A 27,165-nucleotide genomic window follows, 5' to 3' on the forward strand; every position below is an offset into this window, starting at 1 on the left:
CTAAAACATTCCGCGCCGGGCCGCTTTTTATTTCGGGCTCAAAGGCCCCCCCCCCCTCCCCTCCCCCGACACCCGCGCCTCGTGGACCCCGCCGCTCGCCGTCTCCGCGGCGTCCTCCATTATCCACCTGCTCCTCCGAGGAGCCGTCTTTCTCTTCGCCCGCTGCTGAGGCTTGTGAGCGGGAAATCAAACGGGATTTCTGTTTTCTTTTTCTCTTCTTTTTTTTTTTTGTCGGCGACAATTAATGTGGCCTTCCCTCTCTCCTGCGTGTGTGTGTGTGTTTCTCTTCCCTCCCCTTGTTTCTGTGAAACATCTCACACAGTTATTTGTGAAGAATGAAAAGAAACTGCAGCAATTGTTTTCCTTTTTGAGTTCTTTCCTCTGGGTTTCTTCTCTTCTTCTCGCGGTCCACCGAGGGGATTAAATAAGAAATTGTTTTTATTTTATTTTAAAAATACCATTCGTTTCTGTAGCTCCTCCTGGATTTGTACGGTGTCCCTGTTTATTTTTGTATTCCCTATTTTCTTTTCACCCCTCGCATTTGGAACGCTCAATCTGAATTACTGGCCCATCTCCCTGCTGAAATGTCACGCGTCGATTTTGGGCGGGTGCGAGCGCTTTCGCGCGAGGCCTTTGAAATGCGCTCGGTCGGCCGCTCCCCCGCTTCACGCCGCCGTCCAGCGGCTGATCTCAACCGCTACCTCGCCGGAGGAAATCCGGCCTTTCTTCTTCCGCCCGCGTTTCGGGAAAAAACCCGCGCGTTTAACGCGGCTCCGCGGGAAAGGATTCCGAGGCCGTGATGCGAAACCGTTTTCATTCGGCTACGCAACGGCGTCGAGCAGCAACGGCGTCGAGCAGCAACGGCGTCGAGCAGCAACGGCGCCGAGCAGCAACGGCGTCGAGCAGCAACGGCGTCGAGCAGCAACGGCGTCGAGCTGCAGCGGCGCCGAGCAGCAACGGCGCCGAGCAGCAACGGCGTCGAGCAGCAACGGCGTCGAGCAGCAACGGCGTCGAGCAGCAACGGCGTCGAGCAGCAACGGCGACGAGCAGCAGGGGTGTTGAGCAGCAGGGGGTCTGGAATCTTGGCCGAGCACGCCGGCGTCGGCCACTACGAGCCATACATTTTCATGAAGAAAAAAAAGGAAAAAAAGAGCGGGGCGCTGACAAATCATCAGTAACTACAGTGGAGTCGAGAAAGCCCGAAAACCGAATTAAGTTTAGGCTGCGCGACGGTGGAACGGCGTCAGAAGCTGCTGGCTCTTCCGCTCTTGTCAGCACCAGGACCCCTGCCAGCGGAGAGAGCTGCAGGGCGGGGCCCGGGCTCGCCTGCGCGTACATCGTGGTGAGAGGCTCCCTCGCTCCCTCTCTCACCCGCCGGCCCGCTTGCTCGTTGGGGGGTTCGCTCCCCGCGCCTCCGATGCCTGCAGGGGCCCGGGACGCGCAGGGGCCGCTGCCGCGTGACACGCCCGCTTGGCAGCCCGCCCCGGCCCGTACGACCCGCTTTTAACGCAGCGCGCACGCCTGGACCATTTAGCCAAACCCCCCCCCATCCCATCCCCACCCCCACCCCCCACCAATCCCATCCCCCCCCCCTTTTGTTGTGGAATTTCTTTTTCCAATAAAATAGTTGCCAGCTAATGGATTTTTCCTTTATTCATTGGATGCGCTGAATGATGACTCTCCAGGCAGTTCTTAAACTTGATTTACAATTAAACGGAGTCAGGCTATTTTCTAATGATTCTTAGCTGAGCAGGTTTTATTGCACTACTAAGCTGCGTTATTAACAAACCCTGGCTTTCTTTCCTCCCAGTGGGGCATCTAAAATGCTTTGTCCTTTTTTTTCAGAGAATGAATAAGCCTTTCCCTCCCCCCACCCCCATGATGCATTTTGGCATTTTTGGCAATAAATATAAACATGCATACACACACACACACACACACACAACCACATATCATTGCACGCACACACTCACGTACCGTATATAAATTTAAAGATGCTCGGTTTATCACGACTTTTAAGCTTTATTAAATCGTTCACATAAAGCGGACTCTTTGATTTAATTATGGGTTTTTTTAGGAGCTCCGTGTGAACCCGGACTTGACCGCGAGGCTCGGCGTTTTCGTCGGTTTAGCCGCGGCCCCAAACCCGAACCGCGGGGACCGGGCTGGCGGGGCGGGACGGCGCTGCGGTATCTCCCCCATGCAGGGGCTCGCATAATCACACGCCGCGCAGATTTAGGTCACAGCAAACAGGGCCCGCGGCCCGTCAGACTGAGGGGGGGGGAGGGAGAGAGAGAGAGAGAGAGAGAGAGACCCTACATCAGGGGCGAGAGAGAGAGAGAGAGACCCTACATCAGGGGCGAGAGAGAGAGAGAGAGAGACCCTAGATCAGGGGTGAGAGAGAGAGAATTGAAATTGAAAATTGAGAGAGGTAGAGAGAGAGAGAGCGAGAGAGAGACCCTACATCAGGGGCATACAGTCTTATCCAAAAAGGGCCGGTGTGGGTGCAGCCTTTTGTTTTAGCCCAGCGCTACGACACACCGATTTGACTAATTAACCCGCCGCGGTGTTCAATCAAGGCCTTGAAGAGTAGAAATCAGGTGTCTTGGCGCTGGGCTTAAACAAAAAAACCAGCGCCTTTTCAGATTAAGGCTGGACACCACTGCCCTACACGGTGAAGGCTAGTATGTAGTCGAGCCAGGGGAAAGTGGCTGTGAATTCACTCATTTCTTTTCTGCGTATCGTAGAAAGAGAGAAAGAGAAGATGATTTTCTTCAGACTCCCCTCTGTGCGTGAGGAGATAGTGGCTCTGTGGCTTGATGTATTTTTTTTTTTTCTTTTTCCCAGTCCGTGACACACAGACGACAGATTAGAGAAGACTAGAGCATGCCGAATGTCTAAGTGCAAGTAAAATCTCTCCCCCCCGCCTCCCCCCCCCCAAAAATAAAATCTATTCAATCATTAATTCAGTCTGCTTTAACTTCACACCCTGCTGTTATTTTACATTTATATATCAATAGGAGCTCGAAGTATCTTTTTCCCAAGCGTGCTGCCCAGTACAAGTTACATGCGAGTAAATTAGGCTAAATGTAGGCAAACCAATGGACTGTAACACGACAGAAAAAGACTGGTATCGTATGCTTGTACAGGAATGTCTGGCCAAAGTCTATACCTTTTTCAGCTGGACAGCCTTTGAGCCTTACACAGTAAGCTTTATAAAATAAAATATCAATTTATGATCTGTATAGTTATTCCTGATCTTTATATTAGCATGCTGAACATAAAAACAGACACTAAGTAATGAGATGAATAAATCTAAAAGAGACATGTTTAGAAATTACATGAGGGATCCTTAAAGTTCTGTAATACAGAGAAGAGGGCTGCAGTGTACTCACTCAATTTTACAAAAATTCACATAACATGTCTTGAGAGGTTTGATAGACCTGCTAGACTACACACATACACATTAACTTTGTTTAATTGTCTCTATTTGTTATTACAGTTAAACGCAACAATGAACCCTATTTATCAATGTAGAGACTACTTGATGTCAAAGTCCATACGAATCCACACACACACACACACACACACACACAGAACTTTGGTTTATCAAGCCTTATTGAATAGTTAACATGAAAAGGATAGTGAGGACACTCTAGGTTTAGTTTACAAGTCTATTCATGTGTTGTAATTTGCAACAGGATTGGTTCCAGTGTCAGCGATATTGTTTTTCTATTTTTATTTTTGTATCATTTCAAAGCTAATTTTCTTAGCTGTCTTTTTCTCTGGTGTTGTTTTCCCTGTTCTCAAGCCATCACGGAATGATATTGTGTTTTCAACGACGAATGGAAAGGTTTTAAGCAATTAAACCATTTCCTGTCATTTCCTACACTAATTTTGCTTTATGTAATTCTTGAGATATAAAATGTCACGTAGTCATGATGTGACTGCTCAGTTTGTCTCCAGTTGTCTAGTGATGTGCACCATGCTGTCCACCATGTAGACCCTGTAGGAAATGGCTGTCATTTCAAATCCGCTGTTTTTGAATATCGTGCTTCTGTAGTTCAACTGATCGTCTTTTTTTTCGTATCATTTTACACCCTGAAGAACTCAGTCTGGCTAAATATAGAATGAATAAAGTAAGTGAAAATTTCACACGATTAGCAGTCTTTTGCAGAAAGACATTCGCAGCCATGGAAAGCTCTACTTCCTGGGGTGAACTACAACCAGCATGGCTAAATGTTGTGCTGTCATTAAATGTAGTCGTACACTTAATGCATCATTCGTTATCACCAGCGAATACTCCCTGTGATTATTTAACGTTCTCTGCGATGCTTGTTGCGGTAATGACGCTGCACTGTAAATAAACACAAAAACAGTTGCGAGTGTTATATGTCTCTGTTGGCTGAGTGAATTTAAATCCGCTGCAGTGTGCCACCAATACAGTCTTCAGGGTTTCATTCTCACCAGGGCTGAAGCCAGACAGAGAGAAGTTTACCGCCATGGTTACCCTATGTTTTTTTTTTTTTTTTTTTTAAATCTCCGCCAACCGCTGGATATTCTGCTCTGAGTGACGTGTTCAGACGGTTCAGACGGTTCAGACGCGTGCACACGCTCCACACGTCGCCAGATTTCGGACGTACCCGTTTTTTTTTTTTTTTTAACGTGCGGGTCACTTTCGAGTGGGGCGGTAATTGCTGACAGTGGCGAGCCTCTTTTCGCTAATAGCGTGGTGCTGGAGTGCTATTGGTTTGTAATGGCTCAGGGGTCTTATGCAGTGTTTGACTCAGGGAAAAGAAAAAAAAAAAAAAACAAGACAGGTTTTTATGTTGTGTGCCGCTAGCCAGGAGAAACAATAGGTAGCTACTGTGAAGCTTAATTAACGTTTCTACACCGCGGCAGCGTTCAGTGCATCTCCCTAAAGTCTGGAAGTGCTCAGTAAGCCTGGAAGTGCTCAGTAAGACGTACCATAGGGCTTAAAAATAAAGCTATATTTCTACTTCTCTATCCATCCAAATATTTCCATTGAGAGTTAATACCTTTTTTCGAATTCAAATCTTTGATCGCCATACACATCATGGCCCTGTTGAGGTCCGCTGTATCGGAGTGAGCTGCAGCGGATAGCTCATCAAATCGTCAGCGAAACGGTCTGGGTGGATACATAGCATTCTGGGTAAGCGGAAACATCACTTTATTTTATTTTTAATTTTGGGCGAACTGCCCCTTTAACCAGCCGGCTTATGACAGGAAGACGGGGCGTGGCGTTTAAGAGAAGGTCCCGCTAAGTAACGGGTAATGTGTGGAATGTGGGGATGAGTAAGTGAGGCCAGGATGAGGGCCCTGCCAGGACCGAGGCAGTTTGTCAGCAGGGCTCTCGAGGGCTGCTGTGCTTGTGAAACGGGCGCTGTGAGGACCCTCCTGCTCCTGGCCTGAGCGGGACGCTCACATCTGCTGCATTCAGACCCGCAGCAGGCCAGAGATCAGCTCTGCCCGGAATCAGCATCCAGTGTTTTTCCCTTGTGTGCTTTAATACACACACACACATACACACACACTCACCAACACACACACACTTACACACCTACACAGACATCTAAACACACACACTTACACACACACATACGCACATACACACACTCACCAACACACACACACACACACACACACTCACCTACACACACACACACATACACACGCACTTAAAAACACACACATACACACACACTCACCAACACACACACACTTACACACCTACACAGACATCTAAACACACACACTTACACACACACATACAAACAAATACACACACTCACCAACACACACACACACACACACACACCTACACACACATACACACATACAAACAAATGCACACACACCTGCACATGCAGACACACACACACACACAGAGCTATACACACACACATACACTTACACACACCTAAACATGCACACATACACACACACACACACACACACACACCCGCCTGACTGCGGCTCACTGTGGAAGCGGTCTGGCTCTGCCCATCGCAGTGTAACTGGCTCTTATCAGAGCTGAGGCTGAGTGCTGAGGTTTCTATTAGACATATGGATAAAACATTCAGCAGCAGGAGCAGTGGTGCTGAATGCTTTATCTATACGGGGAGGGCGTCAACACCATAGCGCTGGCACTGTCTTCTCTTATTTCTCTCTGTTTCTCTCAGCTCTCTTTCCCTTTCAACCGCTCTCTTACACTCTTTCGCTTCTCCTCTCATCTCTCTTTCTCTCTTCCTCTCCCTCCCAGCCTCTCCCCTCCCTCCCTCCTTCCCTCCCTCCCTCTCCTCTTCCCTGCTTTTTTTTCCTCCAAATCTGTCAGTGATTGCAACAGTGGAGTCTCCTGAGTCATCATCAGTGGTGGTGTAATGGTGTGGAACCGGCCAAGGTGAATGGTTATTACTTATTGAGTTGCTGATTGCCACACCAAGACAAGAACTCATCTGTTACAGGCTGGATCACAGTCCATTTTTCCCCCCCCCTTTTTTCTGCAAGCTGTAGATTTTTATTTTCCACGCGATCGTCGGCACGGCAACGTCAAAATAATGGTTAACATCGATTTGCGTAAAGCTTTTAGCTTTTTTCGTTTTATGCCTTCCCAAAGATTAACCGCGCGGGACAACCCTTTTCCTGCCTCGTCCACACGTTGGGCTCGATGCCGTCTTGCCAGAAATGAATCCGAGCAATAACAGAAATATTTTCTCGAGACGTAGAATTCTGTTTATCGGCCGAAGACGAGAATGCATTTTAATGCACATTTTTATGTAGCAGTAAAAAAATTTGCACAGCACCAGTTCTTCATCGCTGAATTTTCTTTGCAGCACTTTACCCTCATCCTTTTGAAAGCTATAATACGCTGAAAATATGCCTGAATCCAAAGACTGAATTGGCAAAGCACATCTATAGCTGCATATTCCAGCTGGAAATACGTTTTATTCCATTCAACACAGCACATCGTTCAGATTGACTCAGTCAAGTGGATATCGGTAATGCCGAGATTAGGTCCTATTGACATGATTAATGCATTGAAACAGAATTTGAATTAAAATGAAGTGGTGCAAAAGATTTTGCTTCAGTTTATTGTGTATGAATTGGTGCTATAATAAGACGTTTTAACGGAAATTACTTTTTTGAAATTAATTGTCCAAGAAAACATAGAGAAAAATTTTCATACAATTTTGAAGGGGTCAAATGGTGAAAAGATGCTACAGTTATTGTTCATTTTTTTAATCTTAAATTTAAAAATCTAATTGTTTTGTCATAGACTGGCTGGTAGGCTGGTGGCTGAATTTTGACACATTGAACAAAACTGAATACAACTGATTAAAAAAGTAAACGCTTTAAATATAGGCTGTAAATAGTAGGCTGTAATCACAATGTTTTTCAACACATAAAATCACTCTATACTTATATATCAATCCATATATGGACATCCTGAATAGAACCTTGAATAGCAGTGTCAGACCAGCCAAAGCTTCAGCATGACAACAAATCACAAAGCTTGCATTTTGATCTGGACTGCTTCACTGGTCACCAGAAACGCTACTACAGGTCACAAGGTCACATGTCAAGGTCACAGGCATTCCTGATTGGCTTTCACAATTTCAGCTGTTCAACTCTGACAAATCGCACCGGGGGTACTGCTGCACCCGGACACACACGTTCTGCTCTCTTCTCCCTGCTGAAAGCTAGTAATTCTGAAGTTAAAATTTCGTACACAAATATGCCTGAGCTTCCTCGTACATTTTATGATTTCAAGAGTCTTTTTCTTATGCGTTATTATCTTTCTTCCGTTCCCATAATGCCATATCCATTAAGCATGTTTCCAGCTTCTCTGCACTATAGAGCTCCGTGTAGGTTTTTCCATAACCCCTAAGCCAGTAAACACACAGGTAATGTACTTCAAACTTAAAAGCTCTGCAGTGCATTCTGTGTTTTTTAAGACGGCTGGGTATCGGGGCACTGGGGAAAGATCACCGGACGGCGGATCTGTTTGCAGTGTGATTTAAGGCCTGTTTTAAGAAGTGACCCCGTGTGGATATTTTATTAAAGCATCTCTGCGCTCCCTACCATCCCCCCCGTCCCGCGTGCGCTCGGCGCAAACCGAACCCGTGTGGCGTTCTCGCTCGACGCGCGAAAACGTTCCCCAGGCGCCGCGTCGATTCAAACGCGGCCCCGTCAAACAGCGGGGATTCGCTCCCCCCTTCGGGAGGGGGAGAGGAAGGATGGAGTAAACGCTGTCATTATAAAGCGCTAATATCTCTCTCTCCCTCCTCTTCCGTCTTCTTTAAAAAGCCCCGATGAGGAAGGTCCGCTCGTCTTCGCGGGCCCTGCCGGGGGGGCTTATTCGCGAAGCCTTGGGGCGAGGCCGAGGCCCGGAACGACGACCGAGCTTCGCTTACGAGCCTTCCGTCCTGGAGGGTGACCTGGGCCTCGACAGCGCGTTTAAACAAATGCAGTCAGCCGCCTATTGAGACGGACAGAGACAGAGAGAGAGGGACAGAGAGATAGAGAGAGAGAGAGAGAGAGAGAGAGAGAGAGAGCGCATCCCAGACCTGCACAAAGAGGGCCCAGCGAGGAGGGCGTATTGAATAGGATGATGCTCGTGTCTTGAGTGGCCGCGGGAGATGCACAGTGCTCGGGACACCCTAATTGCCCCGGCACTTTGAATCCTTTCAGTTCTCCGCCCCCCCCCCCCCCCCCCCTTCCTGACGGAGCCATTGAAACGGCAGCCTCCTCGGGGGTGCGTCATTGTGACCCGGTGGGGGGGGGGGGGGGACCCAGCGGAGAGGAAGACTGCTACACTGCCCCCTCACCCCCCCCCCATCCCCGTGGCCCTTTAAAAAAAAAAAAAAGAAAGAAAGAAAAGGAAAAAACCAACGGCTTTTTTTTTCTCTTTTGTGCGTCCGTGGCCCCCCGAAGGCAGAGTGCATCTGGTCGCTTGCCACGCCGACCGGGGTCCCCCGAGCAGGTCGGCCAAGGTCGGGTCCTGAGGGACCCCCCCCCCCCCCCCCAAAAAAAAAAGGGCACGGCCCAGGGGACCGGGGGAAGGGGGACCCCTGCCGGTGCCGATAGTGTTGGGGAACTCCCCACTCCTGGGGCTCGTCCATCATGGCCGTGCCTGTCAATCAAAGCCGCTGTCAGCGAGACAATGGCTTCCGCCGCTCGCTGTCAGGCGTCACAGACCAGCTGATGAACGACGTGCCATATGTCTTAATGATTGGCCAACAGTCGTCCCGCCGGCGTCGAGAGCGCCCCGCTAAAAACCGATTAAATGTGACGCCGCTTGGCCAGAGAGAGTTTAGCGTGCGGTTTGTGTGACTCACCTCAATCTCACCCAGTCATTTCATACTGGACTTGGGCCACACAATGGGCCATCATTCATGAAACATTCGTACGATCACATTTGATCGTTAAACTGTGCGTAAAGAATGTTTCTAAGAACATTTTGGCATTCATCATTTTTTTTCTCATCTGTATTTGTTCATGGCTGTTTCCTTAGGCTAGCAGGCAGCGTTCATCATCTCACACACCTGGGATATCCCCAAAAACAAAGGCCTGCACGTGTCATGAATCCCATATTGGTTTTTCATAGGAACATTTTTAAGAAGTAAGAATGATTTAAGAAATGTTTTGTGAATGAAGCCCATTATCTTGCATATTATGCAACGGATGCTCCAGGTGTTGATTTAGCCCTTCTAGGGACAAACAAGATCCGCTTATTTTCATATGGCAAATCTTTGCAGTGCTACCGTACGGATTCCTCCACGCTCCTGTGCAGTGCCACTCTAACTGGCCCTTCAGTGACACGCCCAGGTTTCGGAAGAGGCCATAATGCCAGGCCCAGTGGGCAGTGGAGGCTTGAGCGCCAACGCGGGGCGCCTTCATCTGAAGTGCCGAATCGGCGGCTACCCCAACAGCGCCAACAGCGCTACGCCGGGCGGCTAACAAGTAGCGCGCTCGCTATCGCCGCGTAGCAGGAAAAGTGCAGGCAGCGGCCGCCTGAACCCGCTCTCGCCATCCCTGGCCTTGAATTAAAACAGAGGAGCGCGTCGTTAAAGTGGGGGTAGTTAATGTCCCGCTGCGTTTTTAAATTGGATTCGTGGTGGGGGGAGTGCTCTCGGCCAGGCTGAACGGGGGCTCTCCGGGTGAGGGGGGGCTTGGGGCTCCAGTGCACTTACTCCACAGAGGGATAACGCTCCTCCAAATCCAGCAGCCACCTCGGTGGACATTAATGACTGTGTTGTGTAACGGGTTTAAGACCCTTTGGCTGTGTAAGCTTTTGTTTTTTTTGCGGTCGTGGTTTGAGGGAGGTTGTTTTTTGTCTTTTACGCTGTTGTGTTGCTGCTCTACCGGGCCTTGGATTATCTTCTCTTGGAAGGCGGTTCCAGCCCCCGTGTTTGTTTTTCCGCATCCCCTGTGTGTTATGCCTTTAAATAAACGGTGTGTCCTTTTTCTGACCAGAGCCTTTCTGGACAGCAACAAAATGGAGGTAAGGCTCAGCCAGGGGAGTACGGCATTCAGCAGCGGCCAAGAAGGGCCAGAGCCGTCGCTAGATGTTATGGCAATTTGTGCTATGATTATAATTTCCAACCCCAATCACACACACATTCAAATTTTTCAGAGAGATTTCTTGATGAGGTCATGGTTGATCATGGTTCTTGCATCCCAATATGAATTGTCATCTAATTAGTTAGGTGCCTGGTTAAGATCGTGTGGTTTTTAACACTAGTACAGCTCTTTTCTCGGATGTGTTGTCTCCATTTCTCCTCCAAAACACTTTCATTTCATAACACGTAATCGTCCTTCAGATTAAAGAAAGGCTTGCCAATGGACTTAAAAAAAAACTGATTCATTCTGGCCCAAAGTCCAGCCGTAGCAGCAGTTCTGTGCAGCTTCTGGGACGGTGCCCGGGGTGTTATTGGGTATTTGACCACTGTGTCATCCATCAAGCCACCGCAGAGTAATCGATGGAGCTCGGCACTGCAAAGGCTCTCCTGCCCGTGTGCCTGTGTGCCCAGTTTGAACCCCTCACATCCAGCACAACAACAGCAGTGACCTGAGCCAAAGCACCAGCACCTCCTCCATGCTGGTGACTGAAAGCAGTGGAGTTCTAGGACTCTGACTTCCTCCATGGTGAACAGCAACATGAGAAAACACGGTCAGCGGCGAAGAATTTGTTGACCCCTTAAAGTGTGAGGTCACAAATACGAGATTAGAACGTTCTTAACCGAACATTCCAATGCTGACGTAACAATCGCCACTGGTGACTGGACGCAGTGGAGTTCTAGAGCTCTCGACTTCCTTCACGGTGAAGACGCAACGCGCAGAGCGCGGTCAGCTCTGGAAACGGTGCCACCAGCCTGCAGAGCTTCGGACCGGGGCCAAAGATTCCATCGATGCCACGTGCGCCTCGGCGTGGCAGGAGTGTTTCCCTGCCAGCGAGCACGCTGTGCCCGCTAGCGGCTCGCCGTCAGCCCGAGCTGCGGGCCTGCCAGCAATCCGGAATGGAAATCGGCACTCCGGCGGTCCACTGGCCGCTGCTGAAGGCGAGGCGGTTTAGATGAGGGTCAGCTGTTCAATGCAAAACGGTCCCGATCGCTCGATTCTTTCACAGGCTGGCGGACCCACGGCTGCCCCAGATGGCGGTGGTGTTCTGATAGGTGCTCGCTCGCCGGGGAATAATAACAATAATAATATAAGAAGATCAAACATTCCGTTCGTTGATCGATTTGTTTACGCGGGTAACTGCCGCGAGGAATCTCCGCTTAAGTCGCTGTCTCCATTAGCGCCACTGAATCGCCGTGGAAGATGAGGTTCGATTGAGGGCAGCTCTCGGGATGCTGATTGGCCAATAAATGATTGCAGGGAGCTTGTGTGTGCGACCAACTTTCCGGAAACAACTATAGTCCTCCGAAACCGACCTAGACACCTTTGGTGGCGTAAACGAAACGCCCCAAACGGGTGTCTGAGGTTCATCAACCTGCAAATCGCCCCCACAGAACGCTGCCTCTTTAAAGGGATTTATTTTGGGGTTGGGGCGGGAGGGTGTGCGACTGGCTTTTGAAACTGGTGGAGGTCTTAATCCTGCACAATTAATTAGGGTATTAGGGAGTAGCCAGGGGGGGCATATGGTGTGTTTGCCCTGGTGTTAGTGTAGATATGGCCCATACTGCAGACACGTGTCGACTGGTTCTGCTTCCCTGTGCATACTGCCAAGTTTTTAGACCTATGACTCATATACCTATACTAATCTCTGATAGAGCAGGAAAAAACCCCTCTGGACTACTGCCGAGAAATATCAGCTTGACTTCGGACCAACGTGTGCTTTTTAAAAATCTTTTTTAAGCATAATCTCGTAAAACACAGACTTGCATGTGACACACCCGAGTAGATCAAGTGAGCCGTGAGCTGACAACGCTAGCCGCTAATTAGCATTTGTATTGAGAGCTTTGTGTTCGCGCTGCCGATTTGCTGAGCGCCCAATTACGCATCCAAAATAACTCTGAAGCCGGCTACAAGCTGGTTCCTGTCGAGCCCGCCCCAGTGAATTATGGGTTTTCAAACTAAGTGGAACGCCAATGAAGCGAGGGGAAAAGTCTGAAGCCGCGTCGATTTTTTGCCAGCACAAGTTTGCGCCCAAAAGCTGCAGTGGCTTCCCTTGTGGGCATCGTAAGAGTGTTTCAGTACCCAGTTTAAAGAGCGGAATTGAAAGCTGCAGTTTAGAATTTTACAATGGAGGCAGTTAGCAGACACGTTTAGCCAGAGCGGCTAACAGACAGTACATTGAACGTGGTTAAAAAGCCGCCGCTAGCGCTAAAGATAAGTAGAGCTACAGTCAGACCTGTGCCATCACAGCGACGCATGCCACAAAGACCTGCAAGTCAAAGGGAGAGCAGATCTAGGGTTTTATTCAAATAAAACATCGAGCTCCAGTGTGAAAAGGCCGGGTTTTCCGTTATCGTTAGCTTCCGCCATGCTGTCCCAGTTGGTTCTCATCCCACCAGGCCCTGCATTATAGGAGACATCTGTGCTAACGTTGCGCCGCCATCTTTGGCTCCAGGCTCCCAGCCGACGGGAGGTCTTCTTTCTCGTTGCCGTTCCTCTGCGAGGTCGGACTGTCGGCGCACTGGCCGTGTGACCTGAGGAGAGTTCGCCGCCTCTCTCTGCGGCATCGGGGCCTCTCTCTTGCTCCTGGCTCTCGCTAATTTAGCCCAAACTAGACCGCCAGCCCGGCTTTGATGTGGACGTGTGAAGTGGGGTAGCGGTGGGCAGTTTCGGGGGGGGGGGGGTGGGCGTAATGAGACGAGTCCCACTCTCGCGGGCTTCAAAAGCTGCCCGCTACACGCCGCGCTCCGGGGAGGGATCGAGTGCCTCGCCCCGCCACCCTCTCCCTGGCGCACGAATGGGCGTTAAACAGGAAACCCAAAGCGCCACGTCGAAATTCCTTCCCCTCCTTTAAGGGGCTCACTCGGGACCTTTTCCCACTTCGGGCCGCCCCGCCGCACGTCGTTCGGGGCCGTCCGCGTGCGTCACCCTGACTTCACGCTGTGTCGCGTCGTTTGTCGAGAAAACACCCGGTCGGTTTTACACTCTCGTCAGTGCTGCCCCTTCGCAATCCAATCAAGCCCCCCCCCCCCGGTGTGGTGATTTGTCTTTGTCAGGTTCAGATGCACGTTGACCGCGTGTTTATCTTCGTGCGTTTGGGGGGGGGGGCGGTGGGCCCCCGGGCTTCTAAAGGCGGGCCCCGAGCACGCCCCCCGCGTATCTGCCCAGATCAGATTACCATCGCCGCGGATAACAGAAACAATAATGGCGATAATAATTGTCATAAAAACGATGATGGTCGTGCCGGTGATGATGACGACGGTGGCGGCGGCGGCGGCGGCGATGATGATGATGATGATAATTGTAATCAATGGGGGGGGGGAGTGCAGCTGTGTGTATTTCACGGACGTTCGCCCCGCCGTGCGCCGAGAGAGGATTGATGTCTTTTCCCTAATTGCCACGGCGATGAGGCAGTGTGTTTTTCTCCCACCAGGGCTGCTATTACAGAGGAGGTGGTGGTGGGGGGGGGGGGGGGGGGAGGGGGGGCTGCTCCAATCAGGACGAGCCAGGCCTTAATGATACCGCCTCATTTATCACTGTCAGTTCAGGATGGCCAGGAGAACAGGGGGAGGGAAGGGGGAGGTGGGGGGGGGGCGGGGGGAGGGAGAGCGAGCGGCGGCCCAGCCCCCGAGCCTGTCTGCTGGCTGTCTGTGCGCCGCGAGTCCCAGGCCCCGCGGCGGCCTGCTAATCTGGGACCGAGGAGGGCCCGGCTGAGAGGGGGGGGGGGCTGGGGGGCGGGGAGGTGCGGGCCGGAGATAGCGTATCGCCCCGCACACACTCTCGCCCCGCCGGTCCGATCCGCGCGCTTCCGCAGCTGCCGGAAAAACTGCCGTCCTGCTGCCGGGGACGCCTCTCAACAGCAGCCGGGGGGGGGGGGGGGGGGGGGGGGGAGAAAGGAAAAAAAATGCTGAACGGCTCTTCATTTGTCTGCCTCTCCTTTGTGTTCATTCCTCTTCTCTCCATCCCTCTGTTGTTCTTCAGCTCCTTAATGAGGAAATCGTCTCATTTCTTTTTCTCTGAATTCTGCCAGGATACTCCCTCTTCGCCTTTTTGTCTTTTTGTTGTTTTTTTCATTTACTTTGAAACTGAATTGATATCCATCCATTGTTTTCCTGAAGCCATAATGTCAAACTGACAGTGTAAAGGCTTCAGATCAAAATAGCGCTGGTTCAAAGTGGGTCTTTTTTTCTTAAACCGTAGAATTGCACCCGGCCCAAAGTCCGGCTGTAGCAGCACTTCTGTGCAGCTTCTGGGACAGTGCCCGGGGTGTTATTGGGTATTTGACCACTGTGTCATCCATCAAGCCACCGCAGAGTAATCGATGGAGCTCGGCACTGCAATGATTCTCCTGTTCGTGTGCCTGGATTGAACCCCTCACATCCAGCACAACCACAGCAGTGACCTGAGCCAAAGCACCAGCACCTCCTCCATGCTGAAGAGCCACATGAACAACACGGTCACTGCTGAAGAACGTGTTCACCCTTTGAGGTGTGAGATCACAAATATGTGATCAGAATGTTCTTCAGCTAGGAACATTCAAATAGTGATGTAACAATAACTGCTGGTAATTGAAAGCAATGGAGTTCTAGAACACTGATTCAGATTTTAAAAAAATACCCCCATCTTCAAAGGACTATATATTATGAAGCCATCAACTAGGAGTAGGAAGGCATCAGTTTGTGTCTGGGCAAATGCGTTTGTTACAGCCCAATGTGCAACAAATAAGTGAACCTGAGCTGGGGGTAGGGAGGGGAATTCATCTGGTGGAAGGCGCCGAGAGCCGGGTAGGACCAGAGAGGGCCCAAGGTCAGCCGCATAAAATGAGGCTCACCCCCCCCCCCCCCCCCCCAAAGATCACACAGAGGACCCAGGACGTGACCCTCCTGAAATTAAAAACCCCGGAGGGGCTAGACGAGGGGGGGGGGGGCTGTAACTACCCCGCATTCTGCACGGCAGCATTGGTCCAGCTGCAAACGGGGCGAATCTCCAAAGGAGAAAATGTCATTTGGTGCTCCCTCCGCTGGTAGCCTCCCGTCACTGGCAGCTGCCTCACGCAAGCTCGACAGCGCAGCCCGTGGACCGCAATCAAGGAGCCCTGTGGACGCCATGGCAACCAGATGGACTGGGAAAGGCGACCCATTGAGAGGGGCCTGTGACGTCCAGCCGAAGGGCTGCACTGCACACAGGCTCTCTCTTCTCCCTCAGCTACTCACCACACTACCCCCCCCCCCCCCCCCCCCCCCCCCGCACACATCTCCAGGATCTCTCCTCACATTAAGGAAGCCGTTCTCCTTACAGACATATACGCTCACAATACAGGGGTCTCGTCTGTAAAGTCATTATGTGCAGTCAGGATTACATCATTGGCAACAGCCTGTATCAACCATTCGAAGAGTAGAATTTTTGGAATGTTTTGCAGCGTTCTAGAATTTAGTGTTCTACATCAGCATTATTCACTCATATATTTGTGATCTTACACCTCAAAGGGTTAAAAGTGTGCATGTATATCCCACAAATACATTTCCTTTGCACTACTTTTCCGGAAACACAGGCTGTCAGAAGTTTGCCATCCCCCTGCCTTTTTAAACATTCGGGTCTAATTGGAGCTTGAAATGAACGCCGAGCTTCACTGGGGGTCGGGGAAAATAAATATTTGACAGAGATTCCTGTGGAAGCTTTTTTTTAAGAGAGCACGCTAGGTAGCCACACCAGGCCCTTCGAAGCTGAATCATAAATACTTGATATAGCAAACCAAACAGGCACCCTGAGGGGCTAGACAGAGTCTTATTTCCCCATAATGAGCCTCCTTTCTCGCAGCGAGTGCCCTTTAACCCTTTAAGGCCTGGGTAATGCGCCTCTCTGCATCACACATAACCCGGGTTCTCGGCCGGTTCCTCGTAGCCTCCCCCCCGGCGTACGCTGGCCGGGTCCGGGACGTTGCGCAAAATGGCCGTCCAATATGGCCGCCTGAAACGTCCTGGTGCTGTGTGGCAGAGGTGGCGTGGCCAGGTGCGCTGGAGCGGCGCTCACCAGCGTAGCCGTCGCGGGGGGAGCGCGCGGGGGGACTGGCGGACGACGTGCGGGTGACATCGCCGATAAGGCCTCAGCTGGGCGATGGGGCTCATTTTTTTTTTTGTTCGACGGGATTTCGGGGGGCTCCCGGACCAGCGCGGTTAGTCATTTCGGACTCTGCGGCAGACCGTCGGCGGAGCTCGAGAGCTGCTTGCCGCGGTCAATCCAAACCCCTCCCCCCCCCCCCCACACCGTCACTGTTTCACCACATGTACTTGTGCAGTATCTCCTCTACCTGATGGAGGCCCATTTACCCCCCGGCCCCTCCACCCTCAGCCCGGAGCAGGGCTCCTTGCTGCCTGCTTATTTATAAGAGCACGTCCACTGAGTGCTCCTGCACTCCTGGCTCTGGCCACACAAATAAAGCCAAATTATTTTTACTCCCCCCCCCCCCCCCATCCCCCCCACTGAAAAAACTGCTTTGCAGTAGAATTGCTGTATGGATGTTTTTTCTTTTTTTATTATTATTATGGATGCACGCTTAATTTGAAAGGGTTTGGTCTCCAGTGGTTTCACAATCTGATTAATTCTTTTATTTGTTGGTTAATTCATTCATTTTTGTTTGTTCATTCAATAATTCTCAGCTAATGCTGTACTATTTTCTTCTTCTTCTTATAATTATGTCTTAATGTTGTTAATTGACCTGAAAAATTGAAGGTTACTTACATAGTTAGGAAGAATTAGCTTTTGGTGGCATCTCTACTGATGTACATATATATGTACTAATAAATGTCTTTAGAATTAATGTCTGAGCATTTTTCAGCTAAATATAGCAGGAGGTGATGTAGGAAATCAGTGCAAATGCAACATGATCAAACAAAGCCCTTTAAGGTAACACAGATCTGCCACATCAAAGCGCCTGGTTTGGCTGGTGCTGCTGCATGTGAAAATGATGTGCTGGACATTCTGTTTGTGTGCATCTAGTCACACTTATCTGCAGCATGATCCAAAATCACACATCTTTTTCTTAACCCTTTAAGGTATGAGATCAAAAGGCGTGAGAGACAAACATGTGATTAGAATGTTCTCTACTGAACATTCTAAATGCTGATGTAGAAAATCACTACTGGTAGTTGAAAGCAATGAAGTTCTAGAACACTGACAGATTTTTGAAAAAAAAAAACATTCCAAAAAAGCTACTCTTCAAGGGGGTTAACAAAACTGCCTGCACAGGCAGAGGGAATTTGTTAAGAGCGTTTTTACGCCATTTTTTCAGTTCCTTGCTGACAGGGCAATTAAGGCAGTGTTAACCTTTTGTTTGCCAGTGGAGAAAATCATACGCTACCCCCTCCCCGTCAGTCAGCGTGTCTAATGTGAGCAGAGCCGTGTGTGTCGGCGACCAACCGACCAACCAGCGTCTTTCCAAACGACATCGTGTGACGAAGGCTTCAACGTCACGGCTGCTGGGACGTGGTCCTGGGGGGGTGGGGAGTCGGGGGGGGGGGGGGGGAAAGGGGGGCGGTTTTTTCTTTGGGGGAGGAGCTGCCCCCCTTGTGTCTCCCCTTCACTGTTTCCCCTCCCGTCTCCCTGACGATGGGAGGAGGAGGAGGAGGAGAAGGAGGAGACGCAGACAGGGCCCAGCTCTCATTTGATCCATTAATATTCCGCCTTGACTCATTGCTTCTCTCAGTTGACATTTACATTTAAATTGTTTATCTGACGATGTGGGGGGGGGGGGCGACGCATTAATGAATATTCTCCTAGCTTTCGCGGACAGGGTGGTAATTACCCGGCCGGCTGTAACGCAGTCAAAGGGGAGCGCTGGCGTTCGGTGGGCTCCAGTAACGGGGGGACGTGGGGTGTGATGTAGTGGGTCCTTTCAGACGCCCTGGCAGGGGGCGCCCCCCGCCCCCCACGCCGCCTCTCGTTTTCGGGGAGCAGATCCATCACCGTTACCCCGACACGTCTCCGTCTGGCGGCGGGGGCGCGCAAAGCGACCCCCCCGCCGAGCGCCGTCGGCGCCGCACGCGAGAGAGAAGTTTCAAAACGCGTTGGCGGTTAAAAGAGAGGGAAGCTCGCCTAAAGCGCCGTCGATCGCCCGATCAGCTGATCGCCTGCGGCCAATCGCGCGGCCTGGCAGGAGCTGGCGGGAGCTCCACCGTGCTGAGGGTGCAGGGTGGTGTTTGGGAGGAGAAAGGCGGGGAGCTGGGTCGTGTTGACCAGGCGGTCCGGATCCCAGTCATTTCTGACGCTCAGGATGTGCCCCCCCCCCCCCCCCCCGGCTCACGGGGTGGGGGTACGGGAGATTTAATGAAGCCTTCGCTAATGGCTTCTCCTCGGCCCACTTCCCCAGATTAAATTAGAGCGGGGCCGGCTTCCACAGGGAGGCAGCGCATTGTTCCCCAGCCTCTCTCCGCTGCTCAGACGTCAGAGCGGAAGCGCTGCACGCCGCCGCAACGCAGACACGCCGAAAGATCAAAGCCCTCCGTTGCCGTGGCGCGGACCGCTCTGGGAGAGGGAGGCGGCTTCGATGGCCGCGGCAACCGCCCGAACCGGAGCCGCCGAACGGAAGAGGGGTTTTTGTGGCGCGCGGGGGGTGGGGGGTGTGGGGGGGTGTGGTAGAATTACCGTTGCCCCCACGTGGGTGAAAGGACCACCGTCGATTTCACAGGACATTTAATATCAGATGAAACTGAAGAATGGTTTGAGAGGGGGGTGGGGTGGGGGGGGGGGGTGAATTGGGGGGGGTGCACATGCACCGTGCCGGGGGTAATTTCCCCCCCGCGGAGCTGCATTATTGAGTTTCGGCGTGGCGTGGCGCGCGTGTGCGTTCGTGTGTGTGTGTGTGTGTGTGTGTGAGTGTGTGTGTGTGTGTGTGTGTGTGTGTGTGTGTGTGTGTGTGTGTGTGTGTGTGTGTTTGTCGTCGTCGTTGTCGTCGCGCGCGTTAGCCCACGGAATGCCGACGCTCAGAAATGCCGCAGATTGTCTGAGGTCTCCAGCTGGCTGTGTCGGCACGCCTGGCTGCCGTGACGACCGACTCATGCGTGCGAAATGAGAGGGGGAGGGGGGATGGGGGGGGGGGGGGGGGTTGGCTGAGCCCAGATGTTGAGCCTCTCTTATTCCTCCCCCCATTTATTCTAATCTGCTCAGTGCCCCTGAAACAGCGGGCCATCTGCGTTTCGCCCAATAATGGCAGCTCTGCCCGCCCTGCACCATTCCCGTCCTGCCACTGCCCCCCCTCCTCCCTTCCTCCCCTCATCCCTTCTCCTCTAAAGTGGGTGGCGTGTGCCCTCACTTTCAACGTATTCACCCATCCGTACGCATTTTTTTATTTTTACCACACTTGTACTTTACTGCAAAGTCACAAGCACATCCATGTGAAGTAAAGTAGTATAAGTAGTATACTAAATAGTATACTAAGCAGACTTAGCAGACTTTGATAGTACGTCAAGTATAAAATAGTATACTTCAGGCATACTTCAGCGTACTATTTTTCCCTACATGGGCACATTTAACAGACTCTCCTACCCAGCTCAATTTAAGCAGCTTACATTTCTGTGTACACGCAAACCGTGGGTATGTACTTAAGTAATTTGGGCTAACATCTCGCTTACGGGTACAACAACAGTGCTCCCCCAGCGGGAATCGAACTCCCAAGTTTCCTACAGCGAGCCCCGTGCACTAACCGCCAAACTGTCATTTTCGACCGTGGAAACGGTAAATCGCCTGGTAGCGCTGGCGAGGAAGTGAACCTCAAAAAAGGAGAGGTGTAATATTCGGATGTGGTCGCCTGCGTGTTGTAATTGGCCGGGGGGGCCTGGGTGTCGTTAGAGGTATTTGGGCTGTCGTTAGAGGGCTCACACCTCTCTGTTGTTCTCTCTGTGTGTCGCAGCGAAGCACCACGTTAACGGAAACAGAACCGTGCCACCGTTCCCTGAGGGGCTGCAGACGGCTGTGTTCGGTGAGTGATCTGCTGTGTGTGAGAGAGAGAGAGAGAGAGAGAGCGAGGGAGGAAGAGAGGGAGGGATGGAGAGATAGCAGGAGGGAGGTAGAGAGAGAGCGAGGGAGAGAGAGAGGGAGGGAGGGAGGGAGAGAGGGAGGGAGTGAGGGAGAGGGACGGGGGGAGGGAGGCATCACAGCAGGCACTGTTGTGTAATTAGTTTTTTCCCCTCAATGCTCAAAAAACGCTCAAAAAAAGGACAAGAGCAAAAGAGAGAGAGAGAGAGAGAGGGAGAGGGAGGGAGAGGGAGGGAGAGAGAGAGAGAGAGAAGGGAGGAGGGGGAAGGGGTAGAAATTAATTGCTGTGGATGATTAGGATCTCTTTAATAAAATGCATTAGTTCAGCTGCTATTTTCATTATTTGGGACTCAAACTGTGTAATTCATCACCAGCAGACAGGAATTAAATGTTTTTTTTGTGTGTGTGTGTGTGGTCGAGCTCCTCTTTGTACAAATAAAATTATCTTTTAAAAGTTTCTTTATTGCAGCTGTGGCACGCCGAGCGTTTCCAATCACAAAAGCCCGCCGTGGATTGTTCTAAAAGGTGGCTGCTACACTTGACTCTGCCTTTCCTTACCCGTGACATGAGCCGCGTTTCATTGGACGTTACCTTATATTATTTGAATATGCATCGCTTTATGCAAATTGCCTTCCCGGCAGACAGTCGGGGGGGGTGGGTGGTTGGGGGGGGGGGGGTGCGTCGGCGCGTGGTATCCTTAGATACCGCGATGCAGCCACGCTCTGCTGGAAATAGATTCTGATCTGTAAAATGAAATTCATTGCCGATGTTGGCTTTTCATGAGTAAATAACACTCAAGTGCACCAGTGGGAGAAGACAGTGGATAACAATATATGACCATATTTTACTGTTATTGTAAGAGAGGCATTACCTGACCGTAAATGTTTACTGCAGGTATTAGCTTTACAGAGTTTATCTGATTTCACTGGACTGAAGTCCGTACGCTAACTGGAGTTGCGTCCGCAACAGTCAGACGGTTTATTTGGCTATAAACGTGCAGCCAAGTCATACATTCAGACATTTTAAGAGTTGATTTATCGCTGAAAGTAGCAGGCCCCAGAAGATAAACACTGTTGAGCGGAGAGATTCAGTTGACTGGGAATAATTTAGTGTTGATAGCAGTGAGCTTTGCCAGTGTATTCAAATCCCAAGGACATCGTTCAGCGGGTAGATAAAGGAGTCTTAAAGACCCTAACTGACTGGGCGTGACGCAAGACACTGAAGAGACCGTTTGAAAAGACAAGCTTCTCCACCGGTACCTTTCAGATGAGAACCAGCCCAGCTGGGTGGTACCTGAACAGAACAGTAGAGTCTGAGCGGAACAGTACAGCCTGAACGGAACAGAACAGTCTGAACGGAACAGTACAGCCTGAACAGAACAGTACAGTCTGAACGGAACAGTACAGCCTGAACGGAACAGTACAGTCTGAATGGAACAGTACAGCCTGAACGGAACAGAACAGTCTGAACGGAACAGTACAGCCTGAACAGAACAGTACAGCCTGAACGGAACAGTACAGTCTGAACGGAACAGTACAGCCTGAACGGAACAGTACAGCCTGAACGGAACAGTACAGTCTGAATGGAACAGTATAGCCTGAACGGAACAGTACAACCTGAAAGGAATAGTACAGCCTGAACGGAACAGTACAGTCTGAATGGAACAGAACAGTCTGAACAGAACAGTACAGCCTGAACGAAAGAGTATAGCCTGAACGGAACAGTACAGCCTGAACAGAACAGTACTGCCTGAACGGAACAGTACAGCCCGAGCAGCTCACGGTCCTGGGGATTCTGGGGCTCTGGAAACGGGTGTGGGTGTGACTCAACCCTAACCACCATGTCTGTGACGCCTGTTCTTGTCCGTTGCAGGCATGGGCTGCTTCTGGGGGGCGGAGCGGAAGTTCTGGCGGCAGAAGGGCGTGTACTCCACCCAGGTGGGCTACGCGGGCGGGATCACGCCAAACCCCACCTACAAGGAGGTCTGCTCAGGTAAGCGCCCGCGGTGTCCCCGCCCCGCCCCGCCGACCGCCGCGACACCTCCTCCTCCTCCTCCTCCTCTCTCTGCCTTACCGCTAAAGCCGCCCACCAGCAGCCGCGGTTCCGCGCGCGCTCCATTCTCCATCACGGCGCTGGGTTCATAAGTCACGCATCCGCCCCGTCATTCTTTCCCCGACGCCGCGACCTCTCGGAACGTCCTTAAACCGCAGCGAGGCGCCGCGGTACGGTGCGGCTGCCAGACCCCGCGGTTATCCCCCCCCCCGCCGGCGCACCGTCAAATCTCTTAAACACTGCGCTCGGATCTGTTTACTCGTTAAAAAAAGTTGTAATTTGGATTAAAAAAATAAAGTCTGGTGAATCCTGCAGGCCTGACTGCAGCTCTGTGCGGGACGGGCGCAGCGGGGGGGACACCGCAGTAAACCTTCGGCCGCTAAGTGTGTGTGTGAATTTTACGGCCGTTTAAAGAGAGGGATCGAGGCGGGGGTTTGCCCGTCTGCGGGCCGAGCTGCGGGGGTTTGCCCGTCTGCGGGCCGAGCTGCGGGGGTTTGCCCGTCTGTGGGCCGAGCTGCGGGGGTTTGCCTGTCTGCAGGCCGAGCTGCGAGCCTCTCCCAGAGAAAACAAAAAGGGGCTTCATTAGAGGGCGTTCGCTCCGGTCGTTTCTGTTAGCGAGGCGCGGCCTCACTGCGGGAGGTCAAGGCCAGCCCCCTGCAGGGAGACGGCTTGTTCGTCAGTACGCCTCGTATAAAGGCGCGTGTGAGATAACCTGCGGCACAGCGAATACGTTTTTTAAACAGGATGCTGTAAGACATTTTTTGGGGGGAATGTTTCTGATGCCGTCAGCATCTGTTTGGGGTACACGCGGTATATCATTATGTGGCAAAAAAAAAAAATGCTGAAAAAAAGTTGATGTTGTGAAGAAGGACGTGTGTCCGGATGTCCCACCGGGTTTTATGTAATCGTAAAACTTGGCGGCTTTCATTTTGTTTTTAGCGGCATTTACTCTCAGAGCACCAGCTGTTGTGGCATTCAGTTTGGACACGCCCACTTGGGCTCTTTTCCCTGCTTTGACGGGGTTTGGGGTTGATAAAATTCAAATGCGCTTTCAGTAAGTACTTTTGCTTGCGTGTGTTGTTGGGGGGGGGGGTATGATAAATAGAGATCAGGCCGCTTTTGGAAGGCAACGTTGCTCCTGACCTACGAAAAAGGCAGTATCAAACCTGCGCGAGTGCGCGCGAGTCTAAAAAGCCCTTCTTTGAACTCGTAAAAAGAAGTTCCGCTTGTCAGTCACCTTGCAGACCCAATTTGATGCCTTACAGCTCTCTCTCCCCTCCTGCCCTGCCTGCGGGGTCCGAGCCCACGAGCGCTCCTCTTTCAGCCGGCTCAGATGGGAATGCCAGTCCTGCTTTTCGGGCCGTTTGAAGATTTGCTTTTGTTCCACAGAAACCCCAGTTCAGTAAACTCTGATTTTCATCAGTAGAAAAATTGTTTGATGGCTTCCCCCCTGGAGGGGAGTGCGTACTGTGGGCTTTGGAGGGGAGCTTGAAACATCCAAACAACACATCAACTGCCACGGAATCAAAGAGTGCGTATATACAGAGTTTATCCAGACGTCTGCACTACTGCAGTGAACACCGCCCGGAATAAAGAGATACTGTGTTATTTTTTTTTTATAGTATAATGTGTTATGGCCATAATAAGCAGCGGCTAAATATTGCGCTGCATGGTTTAGGCAACAAAAGCAGTCTTTCTGACGCGACTGCATTTTCTCAGTTCCACAGAGGGAGCTGTCCGGTTTGAAGAGGTGCTGAAATTTCAGCTTCTACGACTTACTTGAATTTTTTTTTGCATTTGCAAAACTTTTAATGTTTGCTGTTAAAAATAATTGCACTCTGTGTGTCTGGAAAACAAAGCGAGGGCCTCTGTATCTCGGCATCGATGTGTCGCAGTGTTTCGAGTTTGAGGTGTGCGGTAAGCGATGAGTTTGTATTTCGTTTGAGACTCTTCCCGGAGTTGAAAAACGGAACTCCCCGGGGCACGCTCGCTGTTCCCCTGAGACTTCAGCCGAGTTTCCGCAGCTCGCTGATTCCCGTGATCAGATTCATGTGCCTGTGAAAATCACTTCAAGTCATTTCAAAGAAGCCCATCTCTGCTAAAATACAGCCACACAACAGCTCAGATGGTTGGACCCGTTCGGATCATTTTTACTGTGATTTTCCATTTAGATAATTCACATTCAGCGACGGGTGATTTGAAAAGAGCCCCAGCTCTGACTATAGAAAGTATCTCACAAAGTCTCTGCGAAATCAAAAGCCATACCTTGGGCAATCTGTTAAAAGCGAGAAATTATTATTATATATTTTTCTTGTTCTTTACTTCCTGTCCAATATTGTGAATTGTCCTGTCCTCTGCATACTGTTCTATTTCCTGTGTCCTGGGCCCTGTGTTCAGTGTTCTAATTGGTTTTAAGTGCCCTGTACCCTGTGCTATACAGTATGTACCCTGTGTTCTGTTGTGTTCCACACCCTGTACTGTGCTACACTGCATCCTATGCCCTGTACTGCCCTGTGCTATACTGTGTCCTGTACTCTGTGCTATACTGTGTCCTGTGCCCTATACTCTGTGCTATACTGTGTCCTGTGCCCTGTCCTCTGTGCTATACAGAATGTGTCCTGTGTCCTGAGTCCTGTACTCTGTGCTCTCTGGTACGTTCCCTGTGCACTGTTCTGTTCTGTGCCCTACACTCTGTGCTCTGCACTCTGCGCAGCTGAGGCCAGGCAGCGCTGATCCCGCAGGCGAATCCGCTCCCTGCAGATCTGAGAGAGATCCCGGGGGAACAGGGGATTACCGGCTGCAGGAATGTTAACGGAACGGTGGCCCTGCACAAAAACGCCTAACGGAAGAAAATGTCATTTTCTGCACCGAAACCAAATAACAAGCAGCCCAGCCTCAGTGCAGTGAGCGAGCTGTCCGCTGTGATCACCGTTAGGTGTCTCCATAGCAGGGGTCGGGGTAAATTCTGTTTCCAATCATACCATTCAGGAAATAAATTTAAAATTTGCAAGGGAAAAAAAAAACCCACAGAAAATTATCAGCATTTTTTTTTTTTTTTTTTTAAAGTTCTGGAATTGATTTAATTGAGGCGGAGCTGACCCCCCCCCCCCAGCCCTGGTTCAACAGCGAGCAGAGAGATGAGAATCCTCCGGTATTGTATATTTCGGTCATTTATTTTCCTTTAAAATAATAGAGATGAGATCAGTGGATCACAGGCTGCGCACCTGTCTGCTGTGTGGATATGTAAGGGGGGCACGCTTGGGTTCCTCTCCTGCTCGAGCCTCACGCACAGCATGCGGGGGGCACTGGAGCCAGCGCCTTCATGTCCTTGTGCCAACCCTGACTGGCACACCACACTGGCATCACTGCGGCAAACTCAGCCAGTGTGTGACTGCCTCGGATACCGTTGTCTATGAATGAGCACGGCAAGATATATATATATATATATATATATACCCTCTCCCCCCATCTCTCCAACACTGCCGGTCCACTGTATTAATATAACAATAAGAGAGTATATATGGGTGTAGTGCTAGTGTTGCAATATGGAAATGTGTGGAACATCCACCCAGAGGTCAAGCCCACAATAATTCCGCGCCAAATGACAGGACGTTGTGATTTTTAATGCAGCCTGGACTGTCGGACGCGCGCGGGGTCTCCTGGATGTGATTTTTAGCGTGCCTTGTGTACGGACGTCCTGGCGGGGGCCCCCGCTATATCTTTTTTGTAGGTAATGAAAGTGACCCCTCAGGTTAGTCTTTATTGCTTTTTTAATATTACGGCTATAGATTTGCGGGAGATAGCGGGCAACGGGGGCCATCTGCACGGCTCGCGCGCGGAGAATATTAAAATGTCCGCTGATCTCTTTGGGAATATATTCATCTCCGCGAATTAGAAATAGCGCTGGAAAAAAAAAAACGGCCTTTGTTTCATTGTTTGCTTTGATCGATCCCAATCCCCCTTTTCTTCCCGAATCCTGACGCACGCTGGCCTCTCTCTCTCTCTCTCTACGTCACGCGGGCCTCGCTTCGGTTTCCCTCTCTCGCGGTTTTCCGCACGCACGCCGACGCTCGACGCGTAACCGCGACGACGGATTGATTCGGCCGTCGGAAGGCTCGAACGCGGACCTCCGCGAGAGACGGACAGCCCTGGGGGCGCTCAGAAACACGAACGCCGCCGCTCCCCTTCGACTCCGCTAAATCGGCACCGCCTCGATTCCGGAATGTTCCCGAGCGGCTCCTCCGGGAATATCATGGAAACCGTTGCAGCGGGGAAAAAAAAAAATTATTTAGGGGCCTTTTCCCGCCAGTATCTGTAGAATAAGCAGAGCACGTGATCGAGGCGGGGGGGCGGGGCTAATTGACGTGACAGTACTCAGAGATGCGGTCTTAAACCGCAAGACTTTGACGGTTTGATTAGAGAGCCCCTCGGAGTTTCCTGTTG

At 51.0% G+C, this 27,165-nt stretch overlaps 1 protein-coding gene across 2 annotated transcripts in view; it reads left to right on the forward strand.

Annotated features, from left to right (window-relative positions):
• Positions 1 to 27,165, forward strand: part of msra (methionine sulfoxide reductase A) — a 63,084-nt gene that overhangs the window by 17,331 nt on the left and 18,588 nt on the right. For both annotated transcript variants that reach the window (XM_035423792.1, XM_035423793.1), the window contains exons 2-3: positions 20,546 to 20,614; positions 22,543 to 22,662. In XM_035423792.1, the coding sequence (XP_035279683.1) occupies positions 20,546 to 20,614; positions 22,543 to 22,662 (189 nt within the window). The remainder of the gene's footprint in view (positions 1 to 20,545; positions 20,615 to 22,542; positions 22,663 to 27,165) is intronic.

Source organism: Anguilla anguilla, chromosome 6 (genome assembly GCF_013347855.1).
Source record: "Anguilla anguilla isolate fAngAng1 chromosome 6, fAngAng1.pri, whole genome shotgun sequence".
Taxonomy (NCBI): domain Eukaryota; kingdom Metazoa; phylum Chordata; class Actinopteri; order Anguilliformes; family Anguillidae; genus Anguilla; species Anguilla anguilla.